Here is a 21,038-nt window from a genome sequence, read left to right as displayed (position 1 = left end):
CAGACACCAACCATCCATTCACCACCACCAGGGTCAAGCAAAGCCACTCCCCTTCAGACCGACCCCAACCATCCATTCACCACCACCAGGGTCAAGCTAAGACCCTCCCCTTCAGACCAAACCCAACCATCCATTCACCACCACCAGGGTCAAGCTAAGCCACTCCCCTTCAGACCAAACCCAACCATCCATTCACCACCACCAGGGTCAAGCTAAGCCCCTCCCCTTCAGACAGACACCAACCATCCATTCACCACCACCAGGGTCAAGCAAAGCCACTCCCCTTCAGACCGACCCCAACCATCCATTCACCACCACCAGGGTCAAGCTAAGACCCTCCCCTTCAGACCAAACCCAACCATCCATTCACCACCACCAGGGTCAAGCTAAGCCACTCCCCTTCAGACCGAACCCAACCATCCATTCACCACCACCAGGGTCAAGCTAAGCCCCTCCCCTTCAGACCGACACCAACCATCCATTCACCACCAACAGGGTCAAGCTAAGCCCCTCCCCTTCAGACCGACACCAACCATCCATTCTCCACCACCAGGGTCAAGCTAAGCCCCTCCCCTTCAGACAGACACCAACCATCCATTCTCCACCACCAGGGTCAAGCTAAGCCCCTCCCCTTCAGACAGACACCAACCATCCATTCACCACCAACAGGGTCAAGCTAAGCCCCTCCCCTTCAGACCGACACCAACCATCCATTCACCACCACCAGGGTCAAGCTAAGCCCCTCCCCTTCAGACCGAACCCAACCATCCATTCACCACCACCAGGGTCAAGCTAAGCCACTCCCCTTCAGACAGACACCAACCATCCACTCACCACCACCAGGGTCAAGCTAAGCCCCTCCCCTTCAGACAGACACCAACCATCCATTCACCACCACCAGGGTCAAGCTAAGCCACTCCCCTTCAGACCGAACCCAACCATCCATTCACCACCACCAGGGTCAAGCTAAGCCCCTCCCCTTCAGACCGAACCCAACCATCCATTCACCACCACCAGGGTCAAGCTAAGCCCCTCCCCTTCAGACTAACCCAACTATCCATTCACCACCACCAGGGTCAAGCTAAGCCACTCCCCTTCGGACCGACACCAACCATCCATTCACCACCACCAGTGTCAAGCTAAGCCCCTCCTCTTCAGACAGACATCAACCATCCATTCACCACCACCAGGGTCAAGCTAAGCCACTCCCCTTCGGACCGACACCAACCATCCATTCACCACCACCAGTGTCTAGACCCCGGGGGGTTTCATCGGATCGGTTCTCCTGCACAACGGGGCCTAATCGCCAAAACTCCATTAAATTCATTTGTATATTCCTGGCAATAAATATCTGTTCTTACATCAAAACCGTCTCTCCTGACTGAACTGCAGCTGTAGGCTGGTAAGAAGTCTTTAGAATCAGAATCAGGTTTATTACCAGGTAGGTTTACACGTACGAGGAATTTGACTTGATGTCATGGTGCATAAAAACAAGAATTAAAATCAAAGGTAGAGAACTAGAAAATATCAAAAATAAATACAAATATAGTAAAATATAACATATAATATATATAGGGTATGCAGGAATCCTGAAGTGAAATGTAAAACAATTTAAGACCTTTTTTAAGACCCTTTTTCATACATTTTAAGACCTCATCGCCACTTTGAGTTCTAACCGGTTACCTTGGCGACACACTTGACCTCACATTGACTATATACAGTATTGATTGTCCTTCCTCCTTATCTTCCAACCATTTGGACGCAGACTTGCATTTCCCCATAACGATGTTGCTTAACAACCGGCGTAAACGGGCCTTCACGCTATCGAGCAGTGAGCGTGAGATGTCCTGTTCAGATGACGTCAAATCCAACGGGATGCCATCAATAAACTACACAGAATCACACTACACACCTACGCAATGATTACATTCAGGCAGACTGTAGAATACAACCTCTTTGGACCATTTATATACTTATTGAAAACAAGCTACAAAATGTAATACCTTGGGAAATGCCGTTTAATACTTTTAATACTTTTTAAGACCCTGGGGACACCTTGAAATATTGTTGTACATTACATGTCAAAAGGAGCTAAATATACAATAATCTAAAACGATCAAAATGCTGGACGTAGAATTTGAAGTGAAAATAGACCACTTTTTTTTCAGTGTTAAACAGAATGGCGAAGTGAAAGTGAAGTTTATAGGGAACCAATCCAAATGCAGCTGGTGTCTTTATTCAACAGCTATTACATTGTGCAAAAAATATTTAACCAAATATGATGATAAGGTAAATAAAGATGGTATATGATGTGTTGTTTACCTTTCTGCTCAGAGGCAGGAGGCACATGAGGATATTTGGCCTGCTTCTTGATGTGGAAGTTGACGTTGTTCTGCTCCATGTTGAGGTTGATTGAGGACGCTGAGTCACTGTCCACCGCCGACTGGGAACTGCTGACTGATGTTCTCTTACTGGGGCTCGCTGAGTCTGTACAGAGAGGAAGCTCAGTGATCCACGGAAACCCAAAGTGAAGGAGGAAGTGTTCAGATCATACAGAATTCAAAAGTACTAACAGACTTTTTTGTCGAATCCAGATTTTGTGGTATCGCCCACCCCTACTGTCTTTGTCTCTTTTCTGCTGTAAACATGTACATTTCCCCTATGTGGGACAAATGAAGGTATTCTGATTCTGAGACTGTGAAATATTCTAGATTCAAGCTTTTAAAAAAAAAGACATATATAAATACACATTATTTTATGTAAGTAGAAAATAAGGAGCCCCTCCCCACGCCCCTCTGAGAGATATTTGGTTAAAAAGAACTCAATGGTGCTCTAGGATGAGATTCCGGTGATAAGGTGGGGGGGGGGGTTACCTTGGTTGCTGATTGGCTAATGGTTACACAAGACAAAACATCGTTATGACATCATCAAGTGGCCAAAATCTGATCAGCTCATTTTCAGACAGGTTTTTATAGAAATGGATCAAAAAGAAAGAGAATCTTTGTTCCTGAAACTTTCAGAGTCTCTTTCCACAGAGGGGACACATGTTGATGTAGAAGAGACATGAAGAAGAGGGGACACATGTTGATGTAGAAGAGACATGGAGAAGAGGGGACACATGTTGATGTAGAAGAGACATGGAGAAGAGGGGACACATGTTGATGTAGAAGAGACATGGAGAAGAGGGGACACAAGTTGATGTAGAAGATACATGGAGAAGAGGGGACACATGTTGATGTAGAAGAGACATGAAGAAGAGGGGACACATGTTGATGTAGAAGAGACATGAAGAAGAGGGGACACATGTTGATGTAGAAGAGACATGGAGAAGAGGGGACACATGTTGATGTAGAAGAGACATGAAGAAGAGGGGACACATGTTGATGTAGAAGAGACATGAAGAAGAGGGGACACATGTTGATGTAGAAGAGACATGAAGAAGAGGGGACACATGTTGATGTAGAAGAGACATGGAGAAGAGGGGACACATGTTGATGTAGAAGAGACATGAAGAAGAGGGGACACATGTTGATGAAGAAGAGACATGAAGAAGAGGGGACACATGTTGATGTAGAAGAGACATGGAGAAGAGGGGACACATGTTGATGTAGAAGAGACATGAAGAAGAGGGGACACATGTTGATGAAGAAGAGACATGAAGAAGAGGGGACACATGTTGATGTAGAAGAGACATGAAGAAGAGGGGACACATGTTGATGTAGAAGAGACATGAAGAAGAGGGGACACATGTTGATGAAGAAGAGGGGACACATGTTGATGTAGAAGAGACATGGAGAAGAGGGGACACATGTTGATGTAGAAGAGACATGAAGAAGAGGGGACACATGTTGATGTAGAAGAGACATGGAGAAGAGGGGACACATGTTGATGTAGAAGAGACATGAAGAAGAGGGGACACATGTTGATGAAGAAGAGACATGAAGAAGAGGGGACACATGTTGATGTAGAAGAGACATGGAGAAGAGGGGACACATGTTGATGTAGAAGAGACATGAAGAAGAGGGGACACATGTTGATGTAGAAGAGACATGAAGAAGAGGGGACACATGTTGATGAAGAAGAGACATGAAGAAGAGGGGACACATGTTGATGTAGAAGAGACATGGAGAAGAGGGGACACATGTTGATGTAGAAGAGACATGAAGAAGAGGGGACACATGTTGATGTAGAAGAGACATGAAGAAGAGAGGACACATGTTGATGTAGAAGAGACATGAAGAAGAGGGGACACATGTTGATGTAGAAGAGACATGAAGAAGAGAGGACACATGTTGATGTAGAGGGGACATGAAGAAGAGGGGACACATGTTGATGTAGAAGAGACATGAAGAAGAGAGGACACATGTTGATGTAGAGGGGACATGGAGAAGTGGATTTAGCATAACAGGTGACCTTTAAACATGTGATACATACTGGGCATGGTGTCCTCGGCCTCGTCTGCCAGCTGCTCTGTGTCGCTGTCATCGAACTTGATGTCTTTGAACCAGGACGGCTCTGAATGTCCCTCCACAGAGTTCACGCTGTCGCTGTCTGGAGACGGAGTTTCTGAGAAATCTGTGCTCTGAAGGACAAACAAAGAGATGCGAGGAGAAGATAGTCATATTTACCCTTGTTGTGTTCTTTTGTTTGAAGACCAAGAGTTAGCTAAAAGCAGACCAGGAAACTTCTCGAAAAGTCTAACAGTATTTATTAAAGTAATGATATAGAAGGTTTTAAAAGGGAACACACCTGTGGTTCCAATATTCAATTTAACGGTCCACAGTCCATTTAGCGCAGTTAGCTGTCTGGGGTAACATTAAAGGAAGAGAGAGTTTCTCTCCATAACAACGTGTTTTATATCGTATTGTAGTCTTCATCTATTGGCTAGCGTTGACGGGGGCGGGTCTTCTTCTGTAGTCCTCTGATGACGTAGCCAAGGCGCGTCTCTCACGATATTTAAAATAAAATTGTTCTAATGTTTATTGGTCATAAACACATAATAATAGTGGTAATGCAGCGTCAATAAGTGAGAGTTGGAGACGGTGTGTTTAGTAACTCCACACGTCATTCTCCTTATATTCACATACACAAAATACTATTAGATGCTACTGGCTAAAAACAATATTAATCCTAAAACTGGAAGTCCAATGTTGCGCCCCGCCAACGGAGCCCCGCCAACGGAGCCCCGCGCCCCCTCTGAAATTCGAGGTGTTTAAAAAAATATATATTATAAATTTTTTTTTACAATTATTTAAAAAATGTATAGATATATCTATAGCACCAAATTGCAGCTAATTTATATCTACTGTCACTTTTCACATTGAACATGTGCTCTTTTATAGCTGACCACGCCCCCCTGCAAAGGAGGGGGCCGAGTTACGAGCGTCATGTTACCATGCTGTTGCCATGCTGTTGCCATGCTGTTACCATGCTGTTACCATGCCATTGCCACGGCAACCTCTCATTCCCCTGATTGGTGGAGAGTTGGCCATATACGCGGAGCTCCTCGTCAGTGACATCACACTATTTTCAAATCTGGATCAGTCTGTATCAGATCCGTTGCAGCCCCGTTTTTAGAGATTTGGGTATGGAGGGAAATAGAGAGGGTTGTGTTTTCTGACACTTGGTGAGTTCCCTGGAACACCGGGGACACATATTCATGTATAAAAGACGTACAAAAGTGCATTTTGCATGATAGGTCCCCTTTAAAGTTCCGGCACGATATATTGATTATTCCTTACACCCTCGTGTTATTACAGGACACCGTTCAATCAATCAATATAAACATATAAGTTGTAGTATGTTGTAGCAATCCTGTTTTTCATTCTGACTCTGCTATTAACGCCTGAATTTCCCCAACGTGATAAATAAAGTTTCATCTTATCTTATCTTTGAGTGATTTACCTGCAGGGGGCGGTAGAGAGCGTACTCGTCCCTGAACAGCTGGTCGTTTTGTGTGACGCAATCCAGCCAGCGGCCGTCCACTAACGCCTGACCTATAGCGATGGCCTGCGCCCTGAAACACAGAAACATTAAGGTAAGAGGGAGAGCTAACAGTGCAACACAAGATCAGGAGCAGCTTCTACATAAGGCTGCAGTTAGCCATTATTTTAGGTAATTACTGTATGTTTTCTACCGACTGGATGAAAAATATAGCTTTATAAAGGAATATACAAAGAAAAAAAGGGCTAATCAGTCCAGATGTTAACCTGTATGATCCATGATTGTTTGGGTACAAATTATTTAAGCTTGGCAAATCACCATATTTCCATATAACTCCAGGCTATCTTTCCAAGGACCATGAACCCGACACAGTAACGTAAAAGTTTCTCCAGTGAGATGCTACCTGGTGGAGATGGTGCCGTTCCTCAGCAGCCAGTTGACGAGCTCTTTTCCCACAATGCAGTTGGGGTAGGTCCGCAGCCAGTATCTGTGGTCCTGGAACTCCATCCCTGTGTTGTTGTGGCAGATCTTCTTCCACAAGTCCTTCAGCTGCGACGAGTCCTGCAGAACAAGAACAGCAGTATGTCAAAATCACAGGGTCGGCACAGTGTAAAGAAAGACATGTAAGACTCTTTAAAATAAACTATCCACGTCACATTTGTGACATGAGTTTGAGTGTATTTGGTAAATGATTGTCAAAAAAGTAGATGTTACCAATTATTTCGAGATTTTGAAATGCAACTTTGGACAACACATGATTCATAATAACCCACTTCCCCTGTCTTAAGAATTTAAAGAATTCAAAAGGTTAATTGAAGACATTTTAATACCAATTAACACCCTTTTATAGATAAATTAATTCAATGCTGGGATGGGATTTACAATACTATACATTTTTGGAAAGGATATTGTATAAGGATTCAGAAAATCCATGTTTCCATTTGCCCAGGTGTTTATATGGCGGCCATATTGGAATTTCCAAAATGGCCGCCGTAAAATGTAGGTTTTGTAATATCTTGACTTCTAAATAAGCTAGAACATTGATTTGAACTGCTAAACCCACATTTTCAGGATCAAGGAATCCAATGGTGCCAAAAATAATTAGGTATAACTCACTAAATTGCATGTTAACATAACTTTTATTGAGGACTTAACAGATAATTGACATTAAGTTATTAAACTGAGTTAATAATAAGTAATAATAATAAGAGTAATAATAAGTAATAAGTAATAATAAGAGTTAGTAATACTTCAATTTAGAAAGTTAACAGGCATAGTATTTGAGACCAGACAGGAGAATTAAGGGGAGATTCACATGCTTCTGACCCAGCAGAGCCTCTGGGATGAGAAGCAGAGACCAGAGAAAGGCCCCGTAACTAAATTATGAAATGATAAATGAATTAATGATACAAGGAGTTGAACATGTGAGACTAAGCACCAGCAGGATCTTCCTCTCCTCCTCGCTGTGGTCCAGCTTGGAGCCGCTCTTGGTGCCGGACAGGGCCCTGCTGGAGGGGGGGCTGACGGAGCTGTCGTAGGCCTGAACGATGGAGGAACCGGAGCGGTCCAGAGACAGGTTGGTCACACTGGCCGACCTGAGGAGGACATGAACAGGGATCTTTCACAATACCTGTACTCAAATCAAGCTAGCCATAATGTATGTGTCTGCACAAGTTTAATGTAACCTGCAGTTCTGCCATTGAACACAAGATCGAGCATTCACTTGTGAGTGTATATATGTAATGACTTGGTGATCAGACTCAGGTGTGTGGGACGGTAGCAAACCGTGTCTGGAGAAGCCGTGTCGAGATGAGCTGTGTTAAACCTGTTTGTATTCAGCGTGACTGGCAGTGGCATGCATATTGAACACAAAACAAATGGATCCATACTAGATAGAAAGATATACGACACAAGTAAAGAGTTACCTCTTCCTCGCAGGGGATTTTCCGACGTCTTCCTGAAGCGCTGTGAGTCTGGAAGTCAGGCCGCTGCTCTGCTGCTCCTGGTGAATCATACTGACACACACACACACACACACACACACACACACACACACACACACACACACACACACACACACACACACACACACACACACACACACACACACACACACACACACACACACACACACACACACACACACACACACACACACACACACACACACACACACACACACACACACACACACACACACACACACACACACACACTAGTTGTCTTTACACTTCATCTGTGATTTTGAGCATGCAGTAGTTTTTAAAGAGCAAAACATAAATCAAACAAACAAGCGGGACTCACTTCTTTCTCATCCCAATAGGAGTTTTTCTATGCCAGGAGAAAGAGAGAGGAAACAGATTTCGTTTGAGGCAGGTTGATAGAGGAAATAAGCAGGAAGCACACCAATAAGAAGTAGCAGAACAAAACACTGCGAGGCGTTGTGTGCATGGTTAACGACATCTTCAAAAAATGCAAACTATTAGTTAGGACGTGACTTAAAGAGGAAGACTATATCAGACAGTCATGCTTTATTAAAGATGTATAAAATACTGTTTTTCTACACTGCACGAGTGCTTTCTTTACATCTTACTTTAACCCTCCGGTATCATTCAAATGCACAGCCCTAATTAGTCATTCGGGACAAAAATGTCCACTGCCAAACATTTTGATAAAAACATTATATTAAAAATATTTTTTCCACCACTTTTTTGGGTTCAATCTTTAAAGCAACTTCAGCCCTAATTTAAAATACCAAATATTTAATCATTTTCAGGATTTTAACCCTTTAAATTCCATTAAATCGCTGTTGTTTTAATGAGAAAACTGAGAAAATGTGTTATTTTCCATATGATTCATATCTGGGGATTTTTTCCTCACAGTCTTGGATACGTCAAAGATCAGCAACAAAATTGATTCAACATCTTGCTCTGCTACTTAACAGCCATTAACTCCTCTTAACCATGGCTAACAGATGCATATCAAACATGCCATGATAGTAGGGATGTCCCGATCACCTTTTTTTGCTCCCGATCCGATTCTGATCATTTGATTTTGACAATTTGCCGATACCGATTTTTCCCGATCCGATCTTTATGCAATGCATTAAGAGAAAAAAAGCTTTCAAGTTGTCCCTTAAGGTTATTTTTTTATTTAAATTGGATATTCTATCCAACATGGATATAGCTTCTTTCTTTCACAGCAGCATTGGATCAGTTCAGTTGTGCAGCATTGGATCAAAACTAAATAAAGCTTAGCAGTACTCGTTAGCTTACTGCTACAATTAGACACTGCGCCCTGCCCACTCTGTTGCCAGATTTGAGAGAAATAAGCAACCAGGTCTATGAAAACAAGCCCCAAAGAAGCAACACATACATGATGTTGTGTCATTTGAAACCAAAACTAAGGCCTCAGGATGACTTTAAGACTTGAACATGGTCATTTTTGTTTTGTAACATTGAATAAAAATAAAAAAAATTCAAAAAAGTCTGATCCCCGATTTTTTTGTCCCGATTCCGATCTTTTGAAAATCACGTGATCGGCTCCGATCCCCGATCCCCGATCCCCGATCCCGCGATCGGATCGGGACATCTCTACTTGATAGGATTCTGTTTGATGAGTCTTGACCAAGCACAGGGTTCAGTTGCACACAAAGCACACACACTTGTTTTAAACAGCAGAAATCACGGCAGGAAAAGAGCAGGATGAGAAACTAGGGCTGTGTGTTTCGATCATGAGCAGAATCATCATTTGACAAAGAAACAAATCTGTAAGCAAGATGTGAAGTCAGGATTCTGGTTGTAGGTCCACAGAGATGATGGGTGGAGGTACAGTACACGATGACATGGGACGACATGAAGATTTATGGCACGATTATCCTGGCCAAAACAACTGCGATTCATGATTTGTACCCAGACATTACAATCGTCAGAATATGATCAGAATCTCTCAAAATGGCACTAAAACAAACTGGAATCGCTCACATTGAATTCAGAAAGAAACATTTGTATTAAATTAAATGTGTCATAAAACATAAGGCAACCCTGCAAAGATAGAGGTCTAAAAATAACTAGCAACATGAACCGCTTTCACACCAAGTACTTTGCCGTACTTAGTTCCCAGCACTTAGTCCCCAGCACTTAGTTCCCCCATGGAACTAAAGAGCCGATCGCGTTCACACCGGAATAAGTTCCCTGAGGGAAGATTACGCAAATGAAGGCACTGACGTCACTTCTTCTTCTTCTGCTTTGGGTTTACTGGCAAGCCGCAAACCACTTCACGGCGTATACTGCCACCCGAAGTCCCCGGCCCGAAGTCCCCGGAGTTGGGGACTGGCTTCAGTAGAAGCTGCTGGGAGTCCCAGCAGCTTCTACTGAAGCCTTCCGAGTAAATCGCCAGAACGCCGACACCTCCTCATCTCCACCGCTCCCATGTTTTCTTTTGTGTTGTCATAAGTTAGTCTTTCTCTGTTGGAGCGCGGGGCTAATGCTAATAATGCTAATGCCAGCAAATAAAATGGCGGCTTCACAAAACTTTTCAGAGTTTTACGGGGCGTGGTTTTCAATTCGCCCAGCCAATCAGAAATGGGAACTTTTGTCTCCCGGGGATAGTCCCACCTCTCTAGCAGGGACTGAAAATGGGGTGAAAAGTTCTCTGAACTAAGTTCTCTTTTTAGTGTGAACGCAAAATCCCAGGAACTATCGGAACTAAAAGGGAAAAGTACTCCGGTGTGAACGCGCCTATGGTGTTAGTTTGCTCTATTTACATGGTAATTCCTGAATGTATTCAATGTTTTAAACCTCTACTGTGGGAGTAATCTAGACAGCTTTTTTCAATTCACTAATGACAGGATATTCACCATTACCCCGATCATAGAAATTCACCACAATCATCAACTTAATGTGAGATACTGTGATAAAGTACTACATTGTCCCACAAGTAAGGCATTACATCTGAGCTGACACGATTATATTTTGGCAAGATAATTTTGTTCACATTTTCAGCAATCGGGTCTAAATTCTCAGAACTGTGTTTTTTGTAAATTGTGTAACTTTTTTTACTATAATTTATAGGTGTCCGGTGCCTTGCTCAAGGGCACCACGGCAGGGCAGGAGGTGAACTGGGACCTCTCCAAGTAGCAGTCCACACTCCATATTTTAGGTCTGGTCGGGGACTTGAACCGGCGACCCTACAGCTCCCAGTCCAAGCCCCTACTGACTGAGCCAGGTAGGTGGGGTAGGTAAGAATGGAGAAAGCAGCTTGAGTGCGCTAGAATTTGAAAATACACAACCGGAAAAAATCTGCCCCTTCCTTCAGACTTCCTCACAGAGCCCCTCCTCCAACACACACGAACGCGCACATGACCAATGAGGGCACGAGATAAGTTTGTGCCCAGATGGAAGGCTGACAGGCAGGTAGGCCATCCAGTTACTTTAGCCGGCTCAGATGATTGGTCGTGCTTTTTACAGCTCTATGGCTTCCACTGATGAAATGTTTTTATGTATTTATTGTCAAAGCATTTAATATATTCATTGCTATCGGGATGTTAAGAGCATTCCATGGGATATAACAACAAGTGTTTCTGAAGTGAATTACCTACCCCACCTTTAAGCTGTCTTTGGCTCTTTGCTGCTGTAACAATAGAGTCACACTCAATCTAGATACAGTTGCAAGAAAAAGTTTGTGAACCCTTTGGAATGACCTGGATTTCTGCATAAGTTGGTCATAAAATGTTTTCTGATCTGCACGTTTGAAGTTTGCAAAAGAGCACCTGGATGTTCCACAGCACTACTGGCTAAATATTCTTTGGTCAGATGAAACCAAAGTTGAGTTGTTTGGAAGGAACACACAACGCTATGTGTGGAGAAAAAAAGGCACAGCACACCAACATCAAAACCTCATCCCAACTGTGAAGTATGGTGGAGGGAGCATCCTGGTTTGGGGCTGCGTTGCTGCCTCAGGGCCTGGACAGATTGCCATCATCGACGGAAAAATGAATTCTCAAGTTTATCAAGACATTTAGCTGGAGAACTTAAGGCCATCTGTCCACCAAGTGAAGCTCAAGAGAAGATGGGTGATGCAACAGGACGACGACCCAAAGCACAGAAGTGAATCAACAACAGAATGGCTTCAACAGAAGAACATAGGCCTTCTGGAGTGGCCCAGTCAGAGTCCGGACCTCAACCCAATTGAGATGCTGTGGCGTGACCTCAAGAGAGCGATTCACACCAGACATCCCAAGAGTATTGCTGAACTGAAACACTTTTGTAGAGGAATGGTCCAAAACTCCTCCTGACCGTTGTGCAGGTCTGATATGCAACTATAGGAAACGTTTGGTTGAGGTTATTGCTGCCAAAGGAGGGTCAACCACTTATTCAATCCAAGGGTTCACTTTTTCCACCCTGCACTGTGATTGTTTACATGGTGTGTTCAATAAAAACATAAACACATATAATTGTTTGTGTGGTTTTAGCTTAAGCAGACTGTGTTTGTCTATTGTTGTGACTTAGATGAAGATCAGAACACATTTTATGACCAATTTATGCAGAAATCCAGGAAGTTCCAAAGGGTTCACATACTTGTTCTTGCAACTGTATATCACTAAGATCTTTTTTGTGTACGTGAGCTGATTAAAACTTTTTTGTGTGTACCTCTGCCAGGTGAGGTCCTCCTCGAGGAATATGTTCCTGCTGGATTTGCGCCCCCCCACAGGGGTGCGAGGCTCGCTGGGCTCCAGCACACACACCGTGGAGGGGGAGTCAGACAGGGCGCTCAGATCCTCTCCGATGGATCCAGAGTCAGCTGAGTGAGCGTAGCTGAGAGCGATCTTCCTGCAGTACGTGCACGCCCGCAGGTCTCCTGGGAGAAGAGGGTAGAAGAAAGAGAGTTGACTCATACAGATATGTACACACTCCTTGTTGCTAACCACCAACTATGTGCAATATGTGCAATATATATATATATATATGCCGTTAATAAATGTGCAATATATACCTGGCTGCTAAATCCTCAGAACTGTTTTTAATTACAATCTTTTTTTGTATCTTTAATATTTGTTTTATGCGTGCTACTTAGGTAACATCAAGCTGTCCTTAGCTCTTTTCTGCTGTAACAATGTACATTTCCCCTCGTGGGACGAATAAAGGTATTCTGATTCTGATAGGGAAGGAAAACTAGTTTTGGGGGTCGAGACATTAACACACACACACACACACACACACACACACACACACACACACACACACACACACACACACACACACACACACACACACACACACACACACACACACACACACACACACACACACACACACACACACACACACACACACACACACACACACACACACACACACACACACACACACACACACACGCACACATGCACATTATATTACTGACACAGGAGATTTATCCAACACTGTTTCCCCCCATTGGGCTTTTATTAATATGGTACTTGGCACTATTTCTATTCTATTCTATTTGTATTTCTTGCACTAGTTTAATTATGTTATCCGTGTTATTGTGTTGCACTGCTGGAGGAGCCTATGACCTAAGATTTCCATTGACATATCTACACTGTAGCTATGTACACATGACAATAAAGCCTTGAATCTTGAATCTGAATCTTGTCTCCTACCCGTGTAGCCCATGAACTTCCCGGGGATCTCCTGGTTGCAGCAGCGGCTGCAGAAGATCTGTCCGCACAGTCTGCAGTGGTGTCGGCGGCGGAAGGTCGTGAACTTCTCATTGCAGTCGTAACACTCTTTGCACTGGCTGTCCGGCATCCAGTACTGCTTCAGATCGCTGTCCTGAGGAGCCACACACACCACAGGACACTGCTTCACAGCTCAAAATATAGCATACATGTGTCTATTGCTGAGCCAATGGTTGTACATATGCTGTAGGAGCCATGAAACGTACAAAGTAATGCATTTTGTTTTAATATAAATTAGTTTTGTACTAGTTTATATTTGGGTAATGGTTTGTATTATTATTATTATAAGATATTTGTTTGATCGTATTGGGTCACATGGTTATGGGCGGGCGGGTGTGTGTGTGTGTGTGTGTGTGTGTGTGTGTGTGTGTGTGTGTGTGTGTGTGTGTGTGTGTGTGTGTGTGTGTGTGTGTGTGTGTGTGTGTGTGTGTGTGTGTGTGTGTGTGTGTGTGTGTGTGTGTGTGTGTGTGTGTGTGTGTGTGTGTGTGTGTGTGTGTGTGTGTGTGCAGTGCATGACATTAAGGATTTTACAGATTCTAAGCTAATTTACAGATGGCCCTGAGCCCAATAGAGATTGCCCTGAAAAATGCGCGTGGACGAAATGACGCACGAAGGGTTTGGGGGGCCTCCCCCTAGAACATTTAGATTTTTGCAGGTCTTAGATGCTGTCTGGTGCATTCTCTAAACTGAATTATAAGATGAACCACCACAATATTACAATTTCAATTGTATTCTTCATTTCACTTGTTTGTGTTTGCTCGCTTGCATGCCCTGCATAGCTATAATAAATACTTAAGTTGTTTGTCAAGACACTTTCCATCTGATGAAGGCAAATGCCTTCCCAGATGTAAAAAAGTAGAAAACATTACATGCAGCTATAACTGCCAAAACAAACATTATTTACGCTATTATGGCCCCTGTTAAAAATGTTTGTAATGTTATCTACTGTAAGTTGGTCGAAGGAATGCCTCCTCATCCAGAAGCTGACCGAGCAGACCCGAGCAGCCGAGTGCATCCGCGAAGTACACACAATGGCGACGTCAGAATTCCCGTTAGCAAGCAAATCTAAATCTCTTCGGTCAAAATGTACGGTCAAAATAATTTCCCTTTAGCGCAATACCGCTTCAGTTGCGCCCCTTATGTGACAGACAAGAAGAGTATGTGACAGACAAGAGTAGTCCATTCTAATGTCTAACACTTAATGTGGAGAAAGAGATGTGCTGTGTGGGTTGATTGTGCGTTGATCTGTTGGTAATGCCTCGGGGTTCCGGTAGGCATGTAAACAAATGCATAATGCTGCGCTATACTTTGTGGCCTCACCCGGTTGTATAGCGACACTTATTGTTTAGGTCACGGTGTCTTTTAATAAGCAGGTAGTCATATCATTAGCTAGAACTAGCAGGATCTGATCGATATGGACATAAACGCGAGTGAAGTCTAATCTGACGGGAGAGAGAGATCAGCTGCTGCTGACGAGTCGACTCGACACGCAGCTCTGCATGATCACATGCAGCGGTGAGCGGACAAAACACACACTTCAGGTTAGAATATCACACGTAGCTATTTTAATTACCTCTCAAACTACCGTAACTAGTTATAGATAAGTTTAGTTTTACTGTCTGGTCACTCATTACTGGATCCGCGAGCTGCATGATACTGGTATAATAGATTGCCCGATCGGGCAACCAGCAGGTGAGGCTTCATGGCCCGAGCTAAATACTAGATGGCCCCGGGCCATCGGGCAGCCCTTAATGTCGAGCCCTGGTGGGTGTGTGTGTGTGTGTGTGTGTGTGGAAGAGAGTTTGACAGGGTCATTTTGTTGACCGCAAGCTTTAGGATTGCTTTGATCATTATTACAATGTCTATGTCTACGCTAAATAAGTTGATCATCTCATTTTTCATTAAACTACATTATTATTCAAAACAATTTGTACTTTTCAGCAAGTACTTTTTTGATAACGTGTCATACAATATACAATACACTGTTTGTTTCCTGATGTCCAGATGTTCAAATGAAGAATGAAGGTGATTGTAAAGGTGTGATACCTGGCTCTTCCCCTCCATTATCTCCTTCAGCCTCTTCAGTGCAGTGCGGAGCTGCACCGCTGTGCGAGGGTCGTGGTTACTGAGAGGCGTGTCTGACTTCCTGCTGCCATCTGGAACCATGCATGTATGCACAAACACAAAGAGCACACATAAACACAAGAATGAAACAAATGAACCCATCCGTCCTGCTGCATTGTCAAATATGCTTTTTAAAAAAAAATATATATATTGAAAGTGAGGTGAAAATTAAAGTCCTGCATTTAACATGAAAGCTACTGTAAGGGACAAACATTTGACAATGCACTCAAACACCTCAGGAATAACTTGCAAATGTGTATAAAAGAACACATGATGCAATAATACAAATAAACGAAAACGTGTTAGAAATGTTAGCTTTAAAGTCAGTCACATCATTCCAGGTGTTATTATTAGTACCTGAGTGGAACACTTGAAGGCAAACCAAAGACTAATAATAAGCGCTTCATTAAAAATGCAGATATTAAAACAATCGCATGCACTGAACACAGTTTAAGGCCACTCTGTTAAAGTCAAGCTAAAAGCATATTTAGTAAAAACCACACAGAGCAGAAGACCCTCACCTGGCCAATCCACTGTAATCAGAAAAGACATGAGAACCACGTTACAGCCATTTCATTTCACCCCAAACATCATATTTAGTATGGTTTTCAATGATCACAAAATCTGCTCTTTTTTTAAAGCAGATTTATCTGAAAATAAAAATATGTATTGCAACTTCTCCGTCTGTTATCGGGCTGCAAGATTTACAAAAAACAAGTTTGTAGAATACAAGGGCTTCTGTGCCAAAGACCACATCTTCCACTTTTTTGCACGGGACCATATAAAGATTTCAATAACATTTTGATTAATTTTGCAGCCTTACTTTAGGCGCTTTCACACCGGAGTACTTTTCTCAGTATAGTTCCGATATAATTCCGAAAATGTGCGTTCACACCAAAAAAATCCAGAACTAGAACTTAGTTCATGAGAACCTTTCCACCCCCTTTTCAGTCCCTGCTAGAGAGCAGGTACTTTCATGGGAGAAAAAGGTTCCCATTTCTGATTGGCTGGGCGGATTGCAAACCACGCCCCATAAAACTCCCCAAAAGTTTTCTGAAGCCGCCATTTTATTTTCCTCGCATTAGCATTATTAGCATTAGCATTAGCCCAGCGCACCAACGGAGAGATACTAACTTATGGCAACACAAAAGAAAACATGGGAGCGGTGGAGATGAGGAGGTGTCGGCGATTTACTTGGAAGGCTTCAGTAGAAGCTGCTGGGAGTCCCAGCATCTTCTACTGAAGCCAGTCCCTAACTCCGGGGACTTCCGGCCGGGGATTTCGGGTGGCAGTATACGCCGTGAAGTGGTTTGCGGCCTGCCAGTAAACCCAAAGCAGAAGAAGAAGAAGTGACGTCAGTGGCTTCATTTGCCTAATCCCCCCTCAGGGACTTATTCAGGTGTGAATGCGATCTGCTCTTTAGTTCATCAGAGCTAAAGAGTTCTGATGAACTAAGTACGACAAAGTACTTGGTGTGAAAGCACCTATTGTTACTTTTTATTTAAAAGAGTAGGATTTATTCATGCAGATATAAATAGTGTCATTTAACAACGTTCCCTCAGCTAAATTGAAGAGCTTCAAGAGTGTTGAAATGAAATACATTTCTTACATTTAACTTCAGTTACCTTACGCACTTTTGAAGCTGTTGTTATCAGTGGCTTCAGATTACTTCACTCACTACAACACAGAGGCTTTCTGTCCTTTTACAAAGTACAGATACATCAATACAGCAATCAATACATGTGTGAAGCAAAACAAACATCATCAGTGTTCAATGTTCAAACACTAAAGTTTAAGAAAAGCATTGTAAAGACAGATGGAATTAAATAAATGTCCTATAAAATGTAAATCCTCCTTGCCAGTTGAAGAAACAGCTGTTTTTACAGATTTAAAATCAGAAATTAAGACGTCAATCATTTCACCGCACTCAAGATATTAAGAGACTTGATGTTTATTATACATAGGCTAACTTTAAGCTGCAGAAATATAAGAATACAACTGGAGACATATTTTCTATCTTACCTGACACAAAACACTCAAATAGCAACATCTGTACTGTGTGTGTGTGTGTGTGTGTGTGTGTGTGTGTGTGTGTGTGTGTGTGTGTGTGTGTGTGTGTGTGTGTGTGTGTGTGTGTGTGTGTGTGTGTGTGTGTGTGTGTGTGTGTGTTACCTGAGGCTATGGAGGTGCGTCGGAGGTGTTCTGGCTTCCTGTGTGTTCTGGAGTTGTAGAGGGAGTGTGTTGGACTGGAGGACCAGCTCCTCCTCTCTGACTGAGGGGAGGGGGGGGACGCCACATCGGACTTCTCTGAGAGCGATGAGGGAGGACGTCCCTCCTCTACACACACACACACACACACACACACACACACACACACACACACACACACACACACACACACACACACACACACACACACACACACACACACACACACACACACACACACACACACACACACACACACACACACACACACACACACACACACAATGCTTTGATATAAAAGCGGCACTGCGCCTGTGATCTAATTTCTAAGAAATGCCAAAATAATGTGTAAGGAACGTGTGTGTGTGTGTGTGTGTGTGTGTGTGTGTGTGTGTGTGTGTGTGTGTGTGTGTGTGTGTGTGTGTGTGTGTGTGTGTGTGTGTGTGTGTGTGTGTGTGTGTGTGTGTGTGTGTGTGTGTGTGTGTGTGTGTGTGTGTGTGTAGGAGTGTAACGCAGAGGTGGGACTCAAACACACAAGTCATGTGGCTCACTGTTTCCTGGAAGGCAGCTCAGATCACATGACCTCACGAGACGCTGTGACTTTTGCACACTGCTCTATAAACTCTGCTCAGGAGATTCTAACATGCTGTAATGTTTGGTGTCGTGTTATAGATTTATTCTGCTTTGTATACCGTAGTAAGTAAAGGACTTGAAGTTAGTAAACAGTAAATACTTGTTCTGTTTGATAACAATGGTCTAAGGTCCCTTTCCCAGCAGCTTTCACGCATCAGGAATTACTTATTTAAAAACATTTTAAACGGTAATGTTTTAGATAAATAAGAGTTTGAGAGGTCATATGACAAATGACCTCTCTGTACTGACTTAACAAATGAAGTCAAACATGACAAAAAAAGCACTCGTACATCCCCTAAATGTCCAGACTGTGCCAGTTTGTAAAAAAAAAAGCGAACAAAAAAATTGTACAAAACTTTGAATTCCTATAAATATTCGTAAAAAAAATATTTTTATTTGAATGTGTTTTTTTAAAATATTGGATCCCTGGATTGCAGTGGGGGAATATTACAACCAGCACCAGATGAATCCATTACGTAAAAAGCCATGGTACAAACGTAGCTCCATGCATCAGTTACATAAGAATAATGCAATTATGTAATAAGATCATCTGTTGAATGATCATTACATTACAAAAAATTGCTAAGGAGGCACAGATTTAATCGTGCAGATTTCTCAAGATGTAAATGGATATATGCAAAAATAAAAGGGTCGTAGATGTAGCCCAAAGCTAAGTGTTTACATCCCATGAATTATAGCGACTGTAGTTCCTAAGAGTAATTACTGTGACAAGTTCCAGTTCTTTAGACTAACAATATATATTTGTTGACAGCACTAAGGCCCATATTGTGGGATAGGTGATGTTGTTGTGTTCAATTCGTCACAATGTCAGAACACCTAACCAATATCATGCATTGTCAACACATCACAAAAGCACCATTTAGCAAAACTAAATATAGCTCTATCCATAACTTTGATAAGACGCTTGAGAGCGTGTCTCCCGGACCTAAAAAAAACCTGTTTTTATTTGAATGTGTTTTGTTTTTTAACTATTGGATCCCTGGATTGCAGATTTTGTCAAAGTGTCATACTGGATTTTATGGTCCATGTTTAAGTATCACATAAACACCCTTTGGCAAAACAACAAATATAAATTCATTCATAACTTTGATCAGATGCTTGTCTCCCTGACCTTTGCTGCTGAAGCGAAACAGGTTGACAAACGAGCTGTACGCCGAGCGGAGGGGGGGGTCGTCCTGCTCCGGAGTCAGTGGTTTGAAGTGTGTGAGGTGGGAGGGGCTTGTTGGCGAGATGACGGGCGGATCCACGCTCCAATCCGTAGAGGAGGAAGACAAGGACTTATCATCAGCAGCCATCTCACTGCTGCTCCGGCTGCAGAGGCAACACAGAAAACATCTTAAAGGCCCCTTATTGTCCTGTTTGTCATCAATATATCACAGGTCTCAGATATATACAGAACCTGTCTCTGATTGGCTGAAACACCAAACAGATCATTGCAGCATTACCCATAATCCCCTCTGTTTCAGCCCTGTTTCCAAAGTGCTGATTCTCTCTCTGTTACTTTAGATGAAAATAAGGAGCCCCTCCCCACGCCCCTCTGAGAGACATTTGGTTACAAAGAACTCAATGGTGCTCTAGGAGGAGATTCAGGTGATATGGGGGGGGGGGGGGGGGGGGTTACCTTGGTTGCTGATTGGCTAATGGTTACACAAGACAACACATCGTTATGACATCATTAAGTGGCCAAAATCTGATCAGCTCATTTTCAGACAGGTTTTTATAGAAATGGATCAAAAAGAGAGAGAATCTTTGTTCTTGAAACTTTCAGAGTCTCTTTCCACAGAGGGGACACATGTTGATGTAGAAGAGACATGAAGAAGAGGGGACACATGTTGATGTAGAAGAGACATGGAGAACAGGGGACACATGTTGAAGTAGAAGAGACATGAAGAAGAGGGGACACATGTTGATGTAGAAGAGACATGGAGAACAGGGGACACATGTTGAAGTAGAAGAGACATGAAGAAGAGGGGACACATGTTGATGTAGAGGAGACATGAAGAAGAGGGGACACATGTTGATGTAGAAGAGACACGAAGAAGAGGGGACACATGTTGATGTAGAAGAGACACGAAGAAGAGGGGACACATGTTGATGTAGAAGAGACATGAAGAAGAGGGGACACATGTTGATGTAGAAGAGACACGAAGAAGAGGGGACACATGTTGATGCAGAAGAGACATGAAGAAGAGGGGACACATGTTGATGTAGAAGACACATGAAGAAGAGGGGACACATGTTGATGTAGAAGAGACACGAAGAAGAGGGGACACATGTTGATGTAGAAGAGACATGAAGAAGAGGGGACACATGTTGATGTAGAAGAGACATGAAGAAGAGGGGACACATGTTGATGTAGAAGAGACATGGAGAAGAGGGGACACATGTT

General features: G+C 42.9%; 1 protein-coding gene across 1 annotated transcript in view; it reads right to left on the bottom strand.

Moving 5' to 3' along the window:
• pikfyve (phosphoinositide kinase, FYVE finger containing) overlaps positions 1–21,038 on the bottom strand; it is a 68,607-nt gene that overhangs the window by 39,689 nt on the left and 7,880 nt on the right. The window contains exons 2-15 of the mRNA XM_079665845.1: positions 19,761–19,960; positions 17,960–18,124; positions 16,309–16,320; positions 15,710–15,819; positions 13,586–13,757; positions 12,594–12,801; positions 8,248–8,274; positions 7,869–7,958; positions 7,382–7,538; positions 6,347–6,504; positions 5,905–6,016; positions 4,435–4,582; positions 2,323–2,487; positions 1,362–1,411 (exon numbers count right to left, since the gene is read on the bottom strand). Of these exons, the coding sequence (XP_079521971.1) occupies positions 1,362–1,411; positions 2,323–2,487; positions 4,435–4,582; positions 5,905–6,016; positions 6,347–6,504; positions 7,382–7,538; positions 7,869–7,958; positions 8,248–8,274; positions 12,594–12,801; positions 13,586–13,757; positions 15,710–15,819; positions 16,309–16,320; positions 17,960–18,124; positions 19,761–19,944 (1,758 nt within the window). The 5' untranslated portion in view covers positions 19,945–19,960. The remainder of the gene's footprint in view (positions 1–1,361; positions 1,412–2,322; positions 2,488–4,434; positions 4,583–5,904; positions 6,017–6,346; positions 6,505–7,381; positions 7,539–7,868; positions 7,959–8,247; positions 8,275–12,593; positions 12,802–13,585; positions 13,758–15,709; positions 15,820–16,308; positions 16,321–17,959; positions 18,125–19,760; positions 19,961–21,038) is intronic.

This window comes from Notothenia rossii, assembly GCF_949606895.1.
Source record: "Notothenia rossii genome assembly, chromosome: 2".
Lineage (NCBI taxonomy): Eukaryota > Metazoa > Chordata > Actinopteri > Perciformes > Nototheniidae > Notothenia > Notothenia rossii.
Note: the sequence above shows the minus strand (reverse complement) of the source record. Positions and strands in the feature narration are given on the sequence as shown.